At 42.3% G+C, this 14,393-nt stretch overlaps 1 protein-coding gene across 6 annotated transcripts in view; it reads right to left on the bottom strand.

The window, feature by feature from the left end:
• Positions 1–8,001, bottom strand: part of cert1 (ceramide transporter 1) — a 109,073-nt gene extending 101,072 nt beyond the window's left edge. For all 6 annotated transcript variants that reach the window (XM_048619421.1, XM_048619427.1, XM_048619443.1 and 3 more), the window contains exons 1-2: positions 7,712–8,001; positions 6,756–6,890 (exon numbers count right to left, since the gene is read on the bottom strand). In XM_048619421.1, the coding sequence (XP_048475378.1) occupies positions 6,756–6,890; positions 7,712–7,804 (228 nt within the window). In that variant the 5' untranslated portion in view covers positions 7,805–8,001. The remainder of the gene's footprint in view (positions 1–6,755; positions 6,891–7,711) is intronic.
• Positions 8,002–14,393: the final 6,392 nt, after the last annotated feature.

Raw genomic sequence — 14,393 nt, 5'->3', positions numbered from 1 at the left:
TGCTGCTTGGCCTGCTGTGTTCATCCAGCCCTGCACCTTGTTGTCTCCAAAACGGTATACTTGTTTTTGAGGGGAATGGCCACAGGGGATCCCTGCACTGTTTGCCTGTTCCCTTTCCGTCCCCTGACCGTAACCCATTTACTTTTTTCCTGTACCTGAGGTGTGACTACCTCCCCGTAACTCCTCTCAATTACCCCCTCAGCCTCCCGAATGATCCGAAGTTCATCCAGCTCCAGCTCCAGTTACGGTCTTTTCAGCTTTAGGACCTTGGTTCAAAAATCAAGCTGCAGTTTATAAACCTCACCTTGGTTAATTTTCTTGTGGACACAATGCCAGAGGACAACACTCTACAAGTTTACCATAAAATATGTATTTCCAAATTGGTAGTTTCATTCAGGACAATTTTGGTACAGGAAATGAAAACCTCTACATTGATAATGTAGAATGCTTGAAAGACTCAATCGAGTCGGTCAGTGGGTTTACACTTCATTTAACCATGATTTCCACATGGAGTACTAAGCAGACACCTGGTACCTAAAACACAAGTTATCAGCACCAACTTAATTCACCCTGGGGAAAGAAAACCTATCATCAAAACATTTGAAACAAATAGAAAACACTGGAGAAACTGGGAGTCTGGGTACACATGGTGAGGGGAAAAACAGAGCTAACTTTTCAAGTCCAGTATGACTTCTTCAGAAGTGCTGTTTCTTTCTCCGCTGCCAGACCTACTGAGTTTCTCCAGTATTCTCTACATTTGTTTCATATTTCTAGCATCCTTAGTATTTTGCTTTTATTCTACTAAAACATTTAAAGTACATCAATCTATGAAACATAACAAGCTGAGTTAGTTGAATTTACTCCACAAAGGAGGTGGTATCAATTAAATTATGGAACAGAGACTGTACATACATCTAGTAACACCATGGTACATTTTCTGGGCTTTGGCTTTATACTGGACCAAAAGTATGAAGCTGCACAACATCGCAGATCCCTTTTCTGTTTTCACCACCTTTTCTCTAATGGTATTCTGAGCTAATATTTTTCTGCTTTAGTGCTTTCCTAAATTCCACTGTACTAAAGATTAGTTTAAATCTGCACAGGGCCTTGGTGAGACCACACCTCGAATATTGTGCGCTTTTCCGAGGAAGGACGCTCTTGCTCTTGAGGGAGTGTAGCGAAGGTTTACCAGGCTGATTCCTGGGATGGCGGCTCTGACATATGGAGGAGAGATTGACTCGGTTGGAATTGTTTTTGCAAGAGTTCAGATGAATGAGGGGGGTCTCAGAGATTTATAAAATTCGAACAAAACCAGACAGGGTAGATACAGGGAGGATATGCCCGATGGTGGGTGTGCCCAGAACCAGGGGTCACAGTATGAGGATGAGGATTCGGAGTAGATGATTTAGGACGGAGTAGAGGAGACATTTTTTCACCCAAAGAGTCGTGAGCCCGTGGAATTCATTACCGTAGAAAGTAGTTGATACCAAAACATTGAATGTATTCAAGAGGCGACCAGATATAGCACTTGGGGTGAATGGGATCAAAGGTTATGGGGAGAAAGCTGGATCAGGCTATTGAGTTGGATGATCAGCCATGACCGTGATGAATGATGGAGCAGGCTTGAAGGGCCAAATGGCCTCCTCCTGCTCCTATCTATGTTTCTATTCAGCAAAATGATGAAGTAGTTTCTCCTGACACGTATCAAAAAATTCTCATTTTGAGCACCTCAATAAAACTCCTCAATTTTTCAATCAATTTCTTGGATTTTTAATTAAAACCTCTCAAAAACTTGATCTCAACCTCACAAATCCCTTTGCAAACACAATCCTAATTGGAAAGGCCACAATTTATCAAATACCATTGCTGCTTTCCCACAGCTGTAGTAGTCAAAATGAAAATGCCACATGTCCCATTCTGCAATATTGGAAACTGAAGTTAACACTCTACACAATATCCACTGCACAATAAAGGTCAAAACACAGGATGACGAATGCAACTGCTGGCAAAACTAGCTCCAAAGATATGATATTACTGTTCACTTTCCTGGATCAATTAAACTCACTTAAGCTGCTCACTACTTTCTCAAAAGGTTAAACTTATCCTGGCGACGGGTTTGAAAGATATCTACAGTCCCCAGAAAAGTCCCCTCTTTTCTTGACAATAATTAATCACCATTATTTGCTCGGTTGCTGATATTTTGTATGAGAAAATATTGAAGGTTTATCGAACTTTTTATATAATTCATACTTGAACATGTCCACCCTTCTAAAACAAATAATGTATTGAGTCAAGATCTGGTCGTAATGGAGAATAAATACTGTAGTCTCTATGACATTATATCACCATTTATACACAACAGCACAGGAACAGGACCGTAGGCCCACCAAACCTGTGCCAATTCCTAATCTTTACTTAGACCCATTACTAATTGTCCACACACAGTATCTATCCTGCTGTTTGCCTCCCATTCATGTGTCTGTCAAGATAAGCCTGAAACATTGCTAATGTGCCTGCTTCCACCACTGCCAGAGGTAGTGCATTCTAGGCACCCACCATCCTAAATGAAAACTTCTCCCCGAAAAACTACCCACCCCTCTCACTTTGAACCTCTGCCCTCTTGTAGTTGACCTTTCCACCCTGGGGAAAAAACTTCTGACAATCCACCTTATCTATGTCTAAAGAATTGAGAGGCATCGATCAAGTCACCCCCTCATCTTCCATCTTTCCAGTGAAAACAATCTTGAGGTTATCCAACTTTTCGTCAATTACAAACCTCCAGACCAGGCAGCATCATTTCCAAAGCATTCACGTACTTCTGGTAGTGGCGATCAGAACTGCACACAACATTCCAAATGTGACCTAGAGTTTTGTACAGCTTTAACATAACTTGCCTATCTTCATGTTCGATGCCCCAGTCATTGAAAGCAAGCGTGCTGTATGCCTTCTTGACTATCTTATATACCTGTGTTGCCACTATCAGGGATCTGTGGACCTGTATGCCCAGATCCCTTTGTATGTTAATGTTCCTGAGGGTTCACACCAGGTATAGTTCGTACCTAAATTTGATCTTCCAAAATGCATCACCTCGCATTTGTCCAGATTAAACTCCATCTGCCATTCCTCTGCCCAAATCTGCAATCTACATCCCACTGTATCCTCCTCACTACCTGCAATTCCATCAATTTTGGTATCATCCGAAAACTTACTAATCAGACAACCTACATTTTCTTCCAGATCATTTAATTATATTACAAACAAAGGTCCCAGCACTGACCCCTGCACAACACCACTAGTCACCGATCTCCATTCCGAAAAGTACCCTTCCACTGCTAGTCTGTGACCAAGCCAGTTTTGTATCCATCCAGCCAGTTCACCCCTGATCCCAGGAGACTCTACGTTTTGTACCAGCCTGCCAGGAGGACCATATCAAATGCCTTACTAAAGTCCATGTAGACAACATCCACTGCGCTTCCCTCAAATCATCCTTTGATTTACATGTAATATTTACATATTAAACTCTTAAAACAGTGAAAGAGCCAGAACCACCACATCCAAGGTCCACTATTTAATTAAGTGCTTATCCTGAAGCCACTAGCCTGAACTATATAGGTTTTAGAAATCTTACATATTGTCAGGTTAGGGTGGACAGAAAGGGGCAGGACTGATTATATCCAAATCATTGACCAGTTTTCTATTCAGGCAAGCACAACTGCATTTGACTGAATTGCCACTCCTTGACTCAAAAAGCACATCAGGCTTCACAATTCAGTTCTCATGAGAAATGGCTATTGGAGTGCTAACATACACCTATACAGATCACTAATTTTGCAAGGGAAAAAAAAAAAATGTAGTTTTAACAAACACTTGAACCCACTTGAAAAGTTGCACACTTCTAATTAGAAATTCTGATTGCTGTGCGGTCTTGGTAAAGACTTAAATGTTAAGTACACAATTACTGCTTCAGTTAAGCATGTTAAGTGCATTAAAATTAGCAAGTGTTTATTGAAAATAAACTACTGTAACCATAGATACATATTAAATGTCTCATATTTGAAAGGGAAAGAAAAAGTGTGGAACTTAACTCAGGAAACCCTGAAGGACAGACTCTTGACTCCCTTCAGTGGTATTATGCAAAAAAAAAATCAAGATTTACATCAATGCCAGCAACACACAATTCTACCTCACAAACATCTCTTGAAACTTTCTACTTTCTTTGATTTGTCACACTGCTTGTTTGACATTGAATTTTGGATGAGCAAACATTTCCTTCAACTAAATGTTACACAACTGAAGTCACTGTCTTTGGTTCCCACCACAAATACTTTTCTCTGACTACCTGTTTCACCCTTCCAACTGCCTGCAGAAGAGGGCCATTCACAACCTTAGCTGTACTTGATCCTGCGATGAATTTCCGATTACATAGGTCGACTATCACAAAAACTGCCATCTTCAACCTCTGTTACATCACTCAATTTCAATCCTGCCTCAGTTCACCTGCTGCTGAAAAATCAACTTTAGCCTTTATCTTTTCTAGATTTACCTATTTTAATCCTTGACTGACTAGCCTCCGAATTTACAATCCTACAAACACTTCTGTTGCCTGAATTCTGATCTTCCAAGTCTCTTCATCATCCCTGTGCTTGCTGACTTCCATTGCCTTTCAATGAAACACCTCAGTTGGAGCGTTCTCATCCTTCAAATCTCTACATGATCTGGAACATTGTTATTACTCATTCACAAGATTTGGGATTGGTGGCTGGGCCAGTTATTGCCCATAAGTAATTGCTCTGGGGAAGATGGAGTTGCTTTCTTGAACTGCCTCAGTCCATGTGTTGTAAGTACACCCACAATGCTGTTAGGAAGGAATTCCAGGATTTTTACATAGTGACAGCAAAGGAACAACTGCACACATCCAGCCAAGTGCAGACTGTTGCATCACACTTCAGACATATGGATAGGCAGTGGAAGACAATGAATGACTTACATGCTTCAGAATTCCATGCCCTGACCTGTTCTTCTAGCTATGTTATTTATATGACTGCTTCAATTCAGTTTCTGGTCAATGGTAAATTCCAGGATGTTGATTGTGGTATTATCACCACAGAATTCTGGCATTAATGATCCAATCAATGTAGCATCCAGCATTACAAGGCCAAAGATATGAATGCTCTTCTAATTCTGGCCTCTTGAACAACCCTGATTTTACATGTTCCAAGATTAGCAGACATGGGGCACTTCTGTTCCACTCCTGCTTCTGTTACTCCTGAAAAACCCACCTCTTTGGTTAAGCATTTGGTCATCTGCTCTGATACCTCCTTCAGTAGCTTGGTGTTGTTATTGCTCCAGATCTTGTATAGCAATTAATGCAGCATGTAAATGCTGGTAGTTGTTGCTAACTTCTGGCAGTTATTCTACCTCCACCCCAAATGTGTTCAAAGGGCAGGCAATATTTTACCTCAACATTTCAAACATAAGTTTGAAGACCAGAACAAACATCATTCCCTTAACCAAAGGAATCTAACCTCCATCAGGTGAGTAGAAAGAAAGCAGCAAGAAAACACATGACTACAGAATCAGCGATAACACAGCGTGGAGCTGGAGCAGCACAGCAGGCCAGGCAGCATCAGAGGAGCAGGAAAGTTGATGTTTCAGGTCAGGACCCTTATGAATCAGCTTTGTTTTTTTCCCCTCCTACAATACCTTGTCAACTGAGAACTTTTTAGCCTTCAGGTACAACTTGAATCTTAGTTAAGTCGCAGAGTGCTTTAGTGAAACATTCCCAGTGATATTTAGAAATAACTGCAAACAGTTGCTCTCCCAAATAAAGATGCTAGAGATTAACCCTGCCAATTCGGTACTACTGAGTCCTTTCAGAATTCTTTGAATAGGTAATTATATATATCCAAATCAAGAAAAGGCAATTTCAGATTCTTGAAATACCTGTAGTGCAAAAACTTTGGGTTTGCATGCCCATTTTCAGCACGGACTTCAAAGTTCAACAAAATTGCCATTCCACAATCAGTCTACTAGACGCACATTTTTGTCAAGAAAGGATCCTTCGCCAGCACCCCTTCTCACTTGCAGCTCCCACACAAGAAAAGTGTTCTATTCCCCAAAGCTGTCTACCACAGGGGTAAGTGTGAGCCAAGTAAAAGCTGGTTATGATTATCTCAAATCAAATCAGACCCATAGCACAATACCACAGGATTATTACTGACCAAGTTGTATACACAACACTAATACCCAGTTTCCAACTAAGTTACTAATTTACAAGAGTGACTACACTGCAAAAGCAATTAATTGGCTACAGTGCTTTGAGACATCCTGAGGTTGTGGAAGGCATCAAAATTATCTTTTCATAGCCAGACCCATATTAAAAAAAGACTGGGAACAAGAATAAGGTTAATACATTATTATTGGTGAAATGTTCATTTCCTATTACGCGAGAATCAATTTAAACTTAGACTGCTTAAATAACAAAATTTCAGAATGGTAGGTCAATTGTCACCTGCAGTTGTCCACATAGCTACCACCAAGATCATAAGGTAAAAACATATCAACCTGAACAAATCAATCCACAGTAAGTTGCTTGTCCAGTCTTCTCTCTACATAAAGTCAATTACGAAAAGGCACAAAGATTTAGAGGATATATTGCAGGATTCAAACTAGTGAAACTAAACTATTGCATATTATACTATGGAAACAGGATGGCACAAACCATGAGCAGCCATACAAACATTTAGCAAACTTACGGTAATGACAGCTTTGCTTAGACAGATTGATCCCCTACAACCGTATTCCGTTTCATCCTCCGATTTGTAGTAACTCAAAGTGTTGGTTTTTAAAACCACCCATCGGTCCTGCCACCCATGGATATAGTTGGTCCACTGAAAAGACATTAAAACAAATTAGTAATATGATACTAAGATATAGGTTGGATTGGATCCTACTATTCAAAAGGTTCAAAATGTTTCATTCGTAGAAGACTGATTTATGATCCCTTGGAAAAGCGCCCCTCCACTCGATTCAAGTGTAAACGGCAGAGGGCTGAGTGTATTCCTCACTCTAGCGTCAGTGTTGCAACAAAACGAACACGCCCGCGTTCACAGTAAAGTTTTGAAGCAAAAAAAAAAGCTCTGACATATCAGCCAGCACCGGGTCCACGAACACTTTGGACTCGGGGTTAAAGAGACCACATACACCAGAAAACAACTTTGACTCCAGCACACAAACACTACGCACGGAGCTGTCAAAACAAAAACACCGCTTTCATTATTTTAAAAAGATACCAAGTTATACACAACAAACAAGAGTGAAGCTCTGCGTTTGTGACGGCTCCCAATTTTCATAACTTTTGCTCTAATATTACACCATCTGTAATTAATCAGCCAGTGAGTAGCTGGGACTGAGCGACAGGCCGCGGAGATCCGGCCGTTGCCTCTCCGTTACCGGGGGGACAGTGAGAAGCTTGCTAAGGAGTTTAACGGAATATCGACGGGGTCCCGGGGGAGGGGGGGCTCCCAGCGGGATGAAGGCTCTGATTTACTGGGCAAAGCCCTTCTCCTCGGGGGGTTTGGGGAGAGGGAAAGCGTGGGTTGCACAATCCCGACGGAAGGGAGTCGAGGGTGCAGGAGGACTTAAGGACAAGTTCTGTTAAGCGGAGGGAGTCCGGGGTGGTAGAAGCCGCGGGCCCCAGCCCCGGGCTCACCTTGCTCAGTATCCCGCACAGCTCAACAGGCGGCCCGGACTCGGTGTCCAGATCCTCTTCGGAGGAAGAATTCCAGCTCTGGTTATCCGACATTGAGAGAGACAGAGAGACAGGAATGAAGTGACGGTCCGATTGGGGGAGGGAAGAAGGGAAGCGGGGGCGGGAAAGGAAAGGAAAGGGAAGGCACTAGCAGCTCCGGCTCCTGTTGTTGCTTTTCCACTTCTCACTAGCACTTGAAGCTCATAGCACCACCATTTTGGTGACGTCAACCTCCGAGTGCTCGGGCGAGCGGGCACGCGCAGAAAGGGGGCGGCGCCGGGAGCGCGCCGAATTGTGAAGGGGTGGAGAGCGCGAGGCCGCGCAAGAAGGGGGCGGTGCTGAGGGAGCGGGTACGCACGCAGGACGGGGGCGGCGGGGCACTGGGCATTATTATTACAACAACAACTGAAAGTGACAGCCACGTTTCCCGAGTTGAGGGAACAAGGAAAAGGTGGGTGTCATTCCCCCAACCCGTTGTCACTTTTATCAACCTCCATGGAGCGCACAAAAAGTCCAGCGCAAAATGTTGTCGTTGTTGAGTTGAGGTGACGTGGGGGTGGGGAGGGGGGATTGTTTCTATTGGTGGGAGCATCAAAAACCAAGATGACCACCCAGGTAGGGTTGTTGGCAAAAGAAGTGATGGTGGCATGAGGAAAAAAAAACTTTTGGACATTTTTGGTGCTGTGACAGTATACCTACCTTTGGATCAGGAGGCCCACGTTCAAGCTCTATCAGCACCAGAGGTGTGTAATAACATCTCTGAACAAGTTGATTAGAAGAATAGGTTTAAAAGTACCAAGGGAGTATAAGGAGACAACACAGAGCGGAACTGGAGGAACACAGCAGGTCAGGCAGCATTAGAGGAGCAGGAAAGTCGACGTTTTGGGTCGGGACGCTTCTTTAGAACTGAGTTCTGATGCTGCCCGACCTGCTGTATTCCTCCAGCTCTACACTGTGTTGTCTCTGACTCCAACATCTGCAGTTATTGCTATCTCCAAGACATATAAAGATATGGGCAGATGGGATTAGAATAGCCAAGTGGTTATTTTTCAACTGATGTGGACTTGATGTGCCAAAGGGGCTTTTCCTACGCTGAAGACCTCTGTGACAACAACGCAGCCAGAAGATAGAATCTGGAATTCACTTGGTGAAAATGGTAGTTTTCAAAAGAGAACTGGAGAATTATCAGAAGATGAACGATTTACAGAGCTATGGCAGGAAATGGTGCTAAGTCAAGTGCACTTACAGGAAGCCAGCACAGAGACAATGGGCCAAATGCCTTCCCTCTGTGCTGTAACCATTCTGTGATTCTCTGTCAATTAGTTATTCTGTCTCCACTATGGGTTGTGGAAGGCTCAGTGTTTACTCCATAAATGCTCACCTTTGTTTTCACCGATAAGATTCAAAGTATTGCGAACAGTAGGCAATAGACAGGGAACAAGTACAACAATGCAAACAAATTCTGTATAGCAGTGTTTCTATGAAAAGTGTCAATCAAATAAATGGACAATTTATAAAACTAAAATATTACAGATGCTGGAAATTGGAACTAAAAGAGAAAATGCAGGAAATATTCATTAGGTTTGTCAACATCCTTGCACAGAGAAACAATGAAGGTTTCAATTGGATGATCTTTCATCAGACCTGTGAAAAGTTGGAGATATCTCAGGGGTGTTACAGTGCAGAAGAAGGCCATTCAGCTCATCATATCTGCACCAGCTCTCCAAATGAGTACCTCACCTACTACCATTCTCCTGCCTTCTCCCTGTAACCCTGTATGTTCTTCCTTTGAAAAAAAACTAATTCCCCTATCAATTGAATCTGCATTCCTGAGTTTTCAGGCAGTGTGATCCAGATCCTAATCACTTGCTGCATGGAAAAGCTTTTCCTCATTTTTTTTAACTTCTTTTACTCATTACTATAAATCTGTGCTCTCTCATTCTTGATCATTTCATGAATGGCAACATTTTCTCCCTAGTTACTCTCTAGATCTCTCATGACTTTGAATACTTCAATGAAGTTTTCTCAAGGAGACAAGTCCCAGATTCTCCTGTTTACATGGCTGAAGTTCCTCTCATCCCTGGAATCATTCTTGTAAACCTCCCTCTCTCCAATATACTGTCTCCAATGTAGTCACATCCTTTATAAAGTGTAGCACTTCGACCTGGATTCAATACTCCACCTGAGGCTAAACTAGTGCCTGATATAAATTGAATGTAACCTTCTTGCTCTTGTACTCTATGCACCTATTAGTAAAGCCCAGGGTATTGAATGCTTTATTAACTGCTCTTTCAATCTGTTCTACCACATTTAATGACTATGCATCCCAGTACTTCTGTTCTGCACACCTTAATTTTATGTCATCTCTGCATGTTCTTCTACAAAAATGTATCATCTCACTCTCCTCTGGTTTGAACCTCAATTGCCACTTATCTGTCCAGACCACCGACTTGCCTTTGTTGTTTTGAAGATCTGCACTATCCACACAGTTTAGATTCTTCCAGATTTTGTCTCATCCACAACTTTTTAAATTTTGCCCTATAAACCAAAATTTGAATTATTAATAAATATCGGAAAGGGTAATGTTCAAAACATTGACCTGCAACAAATCTTCCCCAAAAGAATCATCATTAACCAGTGATAGTAGGAACTGCAGATGCTGGAGAATCTGAGATAACAAGTTGTAGAGCCGGATGAACACAGCAGGCCACGCAGCATTAGAGGAGCAGGAAAGCTGGGTCTAGGCCCGAAGCGTCAGCTTTCCTGCTCCTCTGATGCTGCTTGGCTGCTGTGTTCATCCGGCTGTACATCTTGTTATCTCATCAGTAACCAGTGTTCTTTTTCCTATCACTCAGCCAATGTTAGTTCCATGTTACAATTTATTCCATGAGCTCTAACTTTGTTTATAAGTATGTTGTGCAGCACTACATCAAATATTTTCTGAAAGTCCATGTACACCACAGCACAACATCAGCTTAACCAATCGTCTCCGTTACATACAAACATAGAAAATAGGAACAGGAGTAGGTAATTTCACCCTTCGAGTCTGCTGCATTGTTCATGATGATCATGGCTGATCACCCAACTCAATGGCCTGTGACCGCTTTTCCTACATACCATTTGATCCCTTTATCCCTAAGTACTACATGCATCTCCTTCTTGCAATCATACAATATCTTGGACTCAACTGCTTTCTGTGGTAGTGAATTCCACAGGCTCACCATTCTCTGAGTGAAGAAATTTCTCCTCATTGCAGTCCTGTGTTTACCCTATAACCTTAGACTAGTTCTGGACTCCCCTGCCATTGGGAATATCACTCCTGTATCTACCCCATCTAGTCCTGTTAGAATTTTACAGGTTTCTGTGAGATTCCCCCTCATTCTTCAGAACTCCAGCGAAGATAATCCTAAATGATTCAACCTCTCCTCAGATGTCAGTCCTGTCATACCGAGATAAATCTTCACTGCCCTCCGTCTATAGAAAGAGCATCCTTTCTCATATACAGAGTCCAAAACCACACATATATTTCAGATGTTGTCTCACAGAGGCCCTGTACAATTGCAGCAAGACATTATTGCTCCTGTACTTAATCCTCTCACCATGAAGGTCAACACACTATTTATCTTCTTTACGCTTACTGGACCTAAAAGCTTACTTTCAGCAAGTGGTGTTTGAGGACAGTTTATATCCATACAGGTCATAATCTGCTTTCCTGTTTTTGGTACCAAAATGGACAATCTCACATTTATCCACATTGTACTGCATCTGTCATGCATTTGCCCACTCGTTCCACTTGTCCAAATTGCACTGAAGGATCTCTGTGGGGCGGCATGGTGGCTCAGTGGTTAACACTGCTGCCTAACAGTGCCAGGACCCGGGTTTGATTCCACCCTCAGGCGACTGTCTGTGTGGAGTTTGCACATTCTCCCCGTGTCTGTGTGGGTTTCCTCCAGGCGCTCCAGTTTCCTCCCACAGTCCAAAGATGTGCATGCTAGGTGGATTGGCCATGCTAAATTACCCTGTAGTGTTCAGAGAAGTGTAGATTAGGTGGGTTATTGGGGTCCGGGTCTGGGTGGGATGCTCTGAGGGTCGGTGTGGACTTGTTGGGCCGAAGGGCCTGTTTCCACACTGTAGGGATTCTATGATTCTCTGCATCCACGTTACTGGTCTCCCTCCTTTCCAGCTTTGCGTCATCTGCAAATTTGGAGATATTACATTTAGCACCCTCATCCAAATTGTTAATATATATTGAGAATAGGGGTCCTAGCAGTGATCCCTGCGGTATCCCACTAGTTGCAGAACAAGACCCGTTTATTCCTACTCTTTATTTCCTGCCTGCCTTCCAGTTTTCTATCCATCTCAATACACTACTCATTATCCCATACACTTTAATTTTACACACTAATCTCATATGTGGGACTTTGTTGAAAGCCTCTGAAGGTTCAAATAAACCATTGGATCCCCCAATTAACTCTCGAAAAATTTAATAGAATTGTCAAGCATGACTTTCCTTTCATGAATCTATGCTGAGTCTGTCCAATCCAGCCGCTGTTTTCCAAATGCCTAGCTGTGAATCCATTTATAATGGATCTTAGCATTTTCCCACTACTGACATCATGCTGAATGGTTTATAATTCCTGGTTTTCCCGCTGCCTCCCTTTTCAAAGTGTTATTGTTAGCTACCTTCTCGTCTTTTTAGTCTGTAGAAACTGTTTCACAGTCTATAGAATCTTGAAAGATGACCACCAATGCATCCATTATTTCTTGGGCCACTTCCTTAAGTACTCTGGGATGTTGATTAGCAGGTCCTCATCAAAAACTCCAAGCAAGTTAGTTAAACATGAGTTTCCATTAAGAAATCCATGCTGGCTGTCCTTAATCAACCCACATTTGTCCATGTGACTGTTAATATTTTTCCAAATTAAAGTTTCTAAAAGTTTCCCAACCACCAAATTTAAACTGACTGCCTTGGAGTTACTTGACTCTTCCTCATGCCGTTTTATGAGTAAGGGTGTAACATCTGCAATTCTCCAATCTTCTGATATCACCCTTAAGTCTAAAGAAGACTGTAACATTACTACCAGTGCCTCAGTAAATTACCAGTGCCTCTCTCTTCACTCAGTGTCCTTGGATGCATCTCATCTGGTTCTACTGGTCATGGTTGTTACTGACTGGTCAACTTTTATTGACTGTCCCTAATTGCCTTTCAGAAGGTGGTGGTGAACTGCCTATTCGAACTGCTGCAGTCCACCTGCTGTAGGTTAATTTACAATGCCCTTAGGGAGGGAATTCCAGGATTTTGACCCAGCAACAGTGAAGGAATGGCGATATATTTCCAAGTCAGGATGGTGAGTGGCTTGGAAGGGTACTTGCAAGTGGTGGTGTTCCCATGTATCTGCTGCCCATGTCCTTCTAGATGCAAGTGTTCGTGGGTTTGGAAGTTACTATCTAAGGATCTTTGGTGAATTTCTGCAGTGCATTTTGTGAATAGGACACACTGCCGCTACTGAGTATCAGTGGTGGTGGAAATGGATGTTTGTGGATGTGGTACCAATCAATGGGTTATTTTGTCCTGGATGATGTCAAGCTTCTTGAGTGTTACAGGAGGTGTACCCATCCGAACAAGAGGGGAGTATTCCATCTCACTGTTGATTCATGCCTTAGCTTTGGGAAGTCAGGAGGTGAGTAACTCGCCGCAGTATTCTTAGCCTCTGACCTGCTCTGGTAGCTATTGTGTTTATGTGATGTGTCCAGTTGAGTTCGATCTGTGTCATTGGTTCCAATGTGTACCTTGACTACAGGCTGTTTACCAGCATTGGTTTTAAGCAAACAAAGGGTAAATGTGGGAAGAGAATGAAAGAGAAAGTCTATGAGAGGGTGGTAAGTCAGAGAGACAAACGGGATACATGTTGGAAAGCCATTGAGAGTGAGCTGGAACAAGTATCCAAAGATGTGTGAATAATAATAATAAACAAAAAGGGGAAAAAAAGAGGGGGGAGCAAGAGAGCAATTTCTCAAAACTAGCCAAGAGAAAGGAAACTGAAATAACTCCATAGAGGTTGGTATCCCATCACCAAATCACCCTTTATTTACACGTGGAGAGTCCTTGACACTGGTTAAGCTCCCTCAGCCCCAGCTCTGAGAGTAAACAGAACCTCTGACACTCCTGTTTATTTCTTTCAGCCAGCGCTCCCTGATTGGACCAGATTAACAGCCCCAATCAGGGAACTCATACTTAATGTAGTCCACCTGGCTGACCTTGTTATAATCACAACAGAAACAAAGTTGCTCCAGGAGTCATGATCTAAAATAGTTGAACTGAAATTTGAGTCCAGAGTCTGTAAAGTACCCAAGCAAAAGATTAGGTACTATCCCTCAAGATTGGTTTGAATTTACAAACCATATAAAACTCACATAATTAATATTATTGTTACCAAACATTCTGTTTCCCTGCTATGACTGAATTCATCTGTTTTATGAGGAAAAATCAATGAAGTTCCTGTTCTGCTTCTCCTGCTTCAAAGGTTGGGATACTATCCCTGTGCCACAAAAGCCCTAACTGGTAGAGTTTTTATGCTTGATAGTGTTATTATCATCTTTTCTACTTCCTAGTGGTCTCTTTGTTGACTTACTGTGCATTTCA

This window comes from Rhincodon typus, chromosome 3 (assembly GCF_021869965.1).
Source record: "Rhincodon typus isolate 14 chromosome 3, sRhiTyp1.1, whole genome shotgun sequence".
NCBI classification, from domain to species: domain Eukaryota; kingdom Metazoa; phylum Chordata; class Chondrichthyes; order Orectolobiformes; family Rhincodontidae; genus Rhincodon; species Rhincodon typus.
Note: the sequence above shows the minus strand (reverse complement) of the source record. Positions and strands in the feature narration are given on the sequence as shown.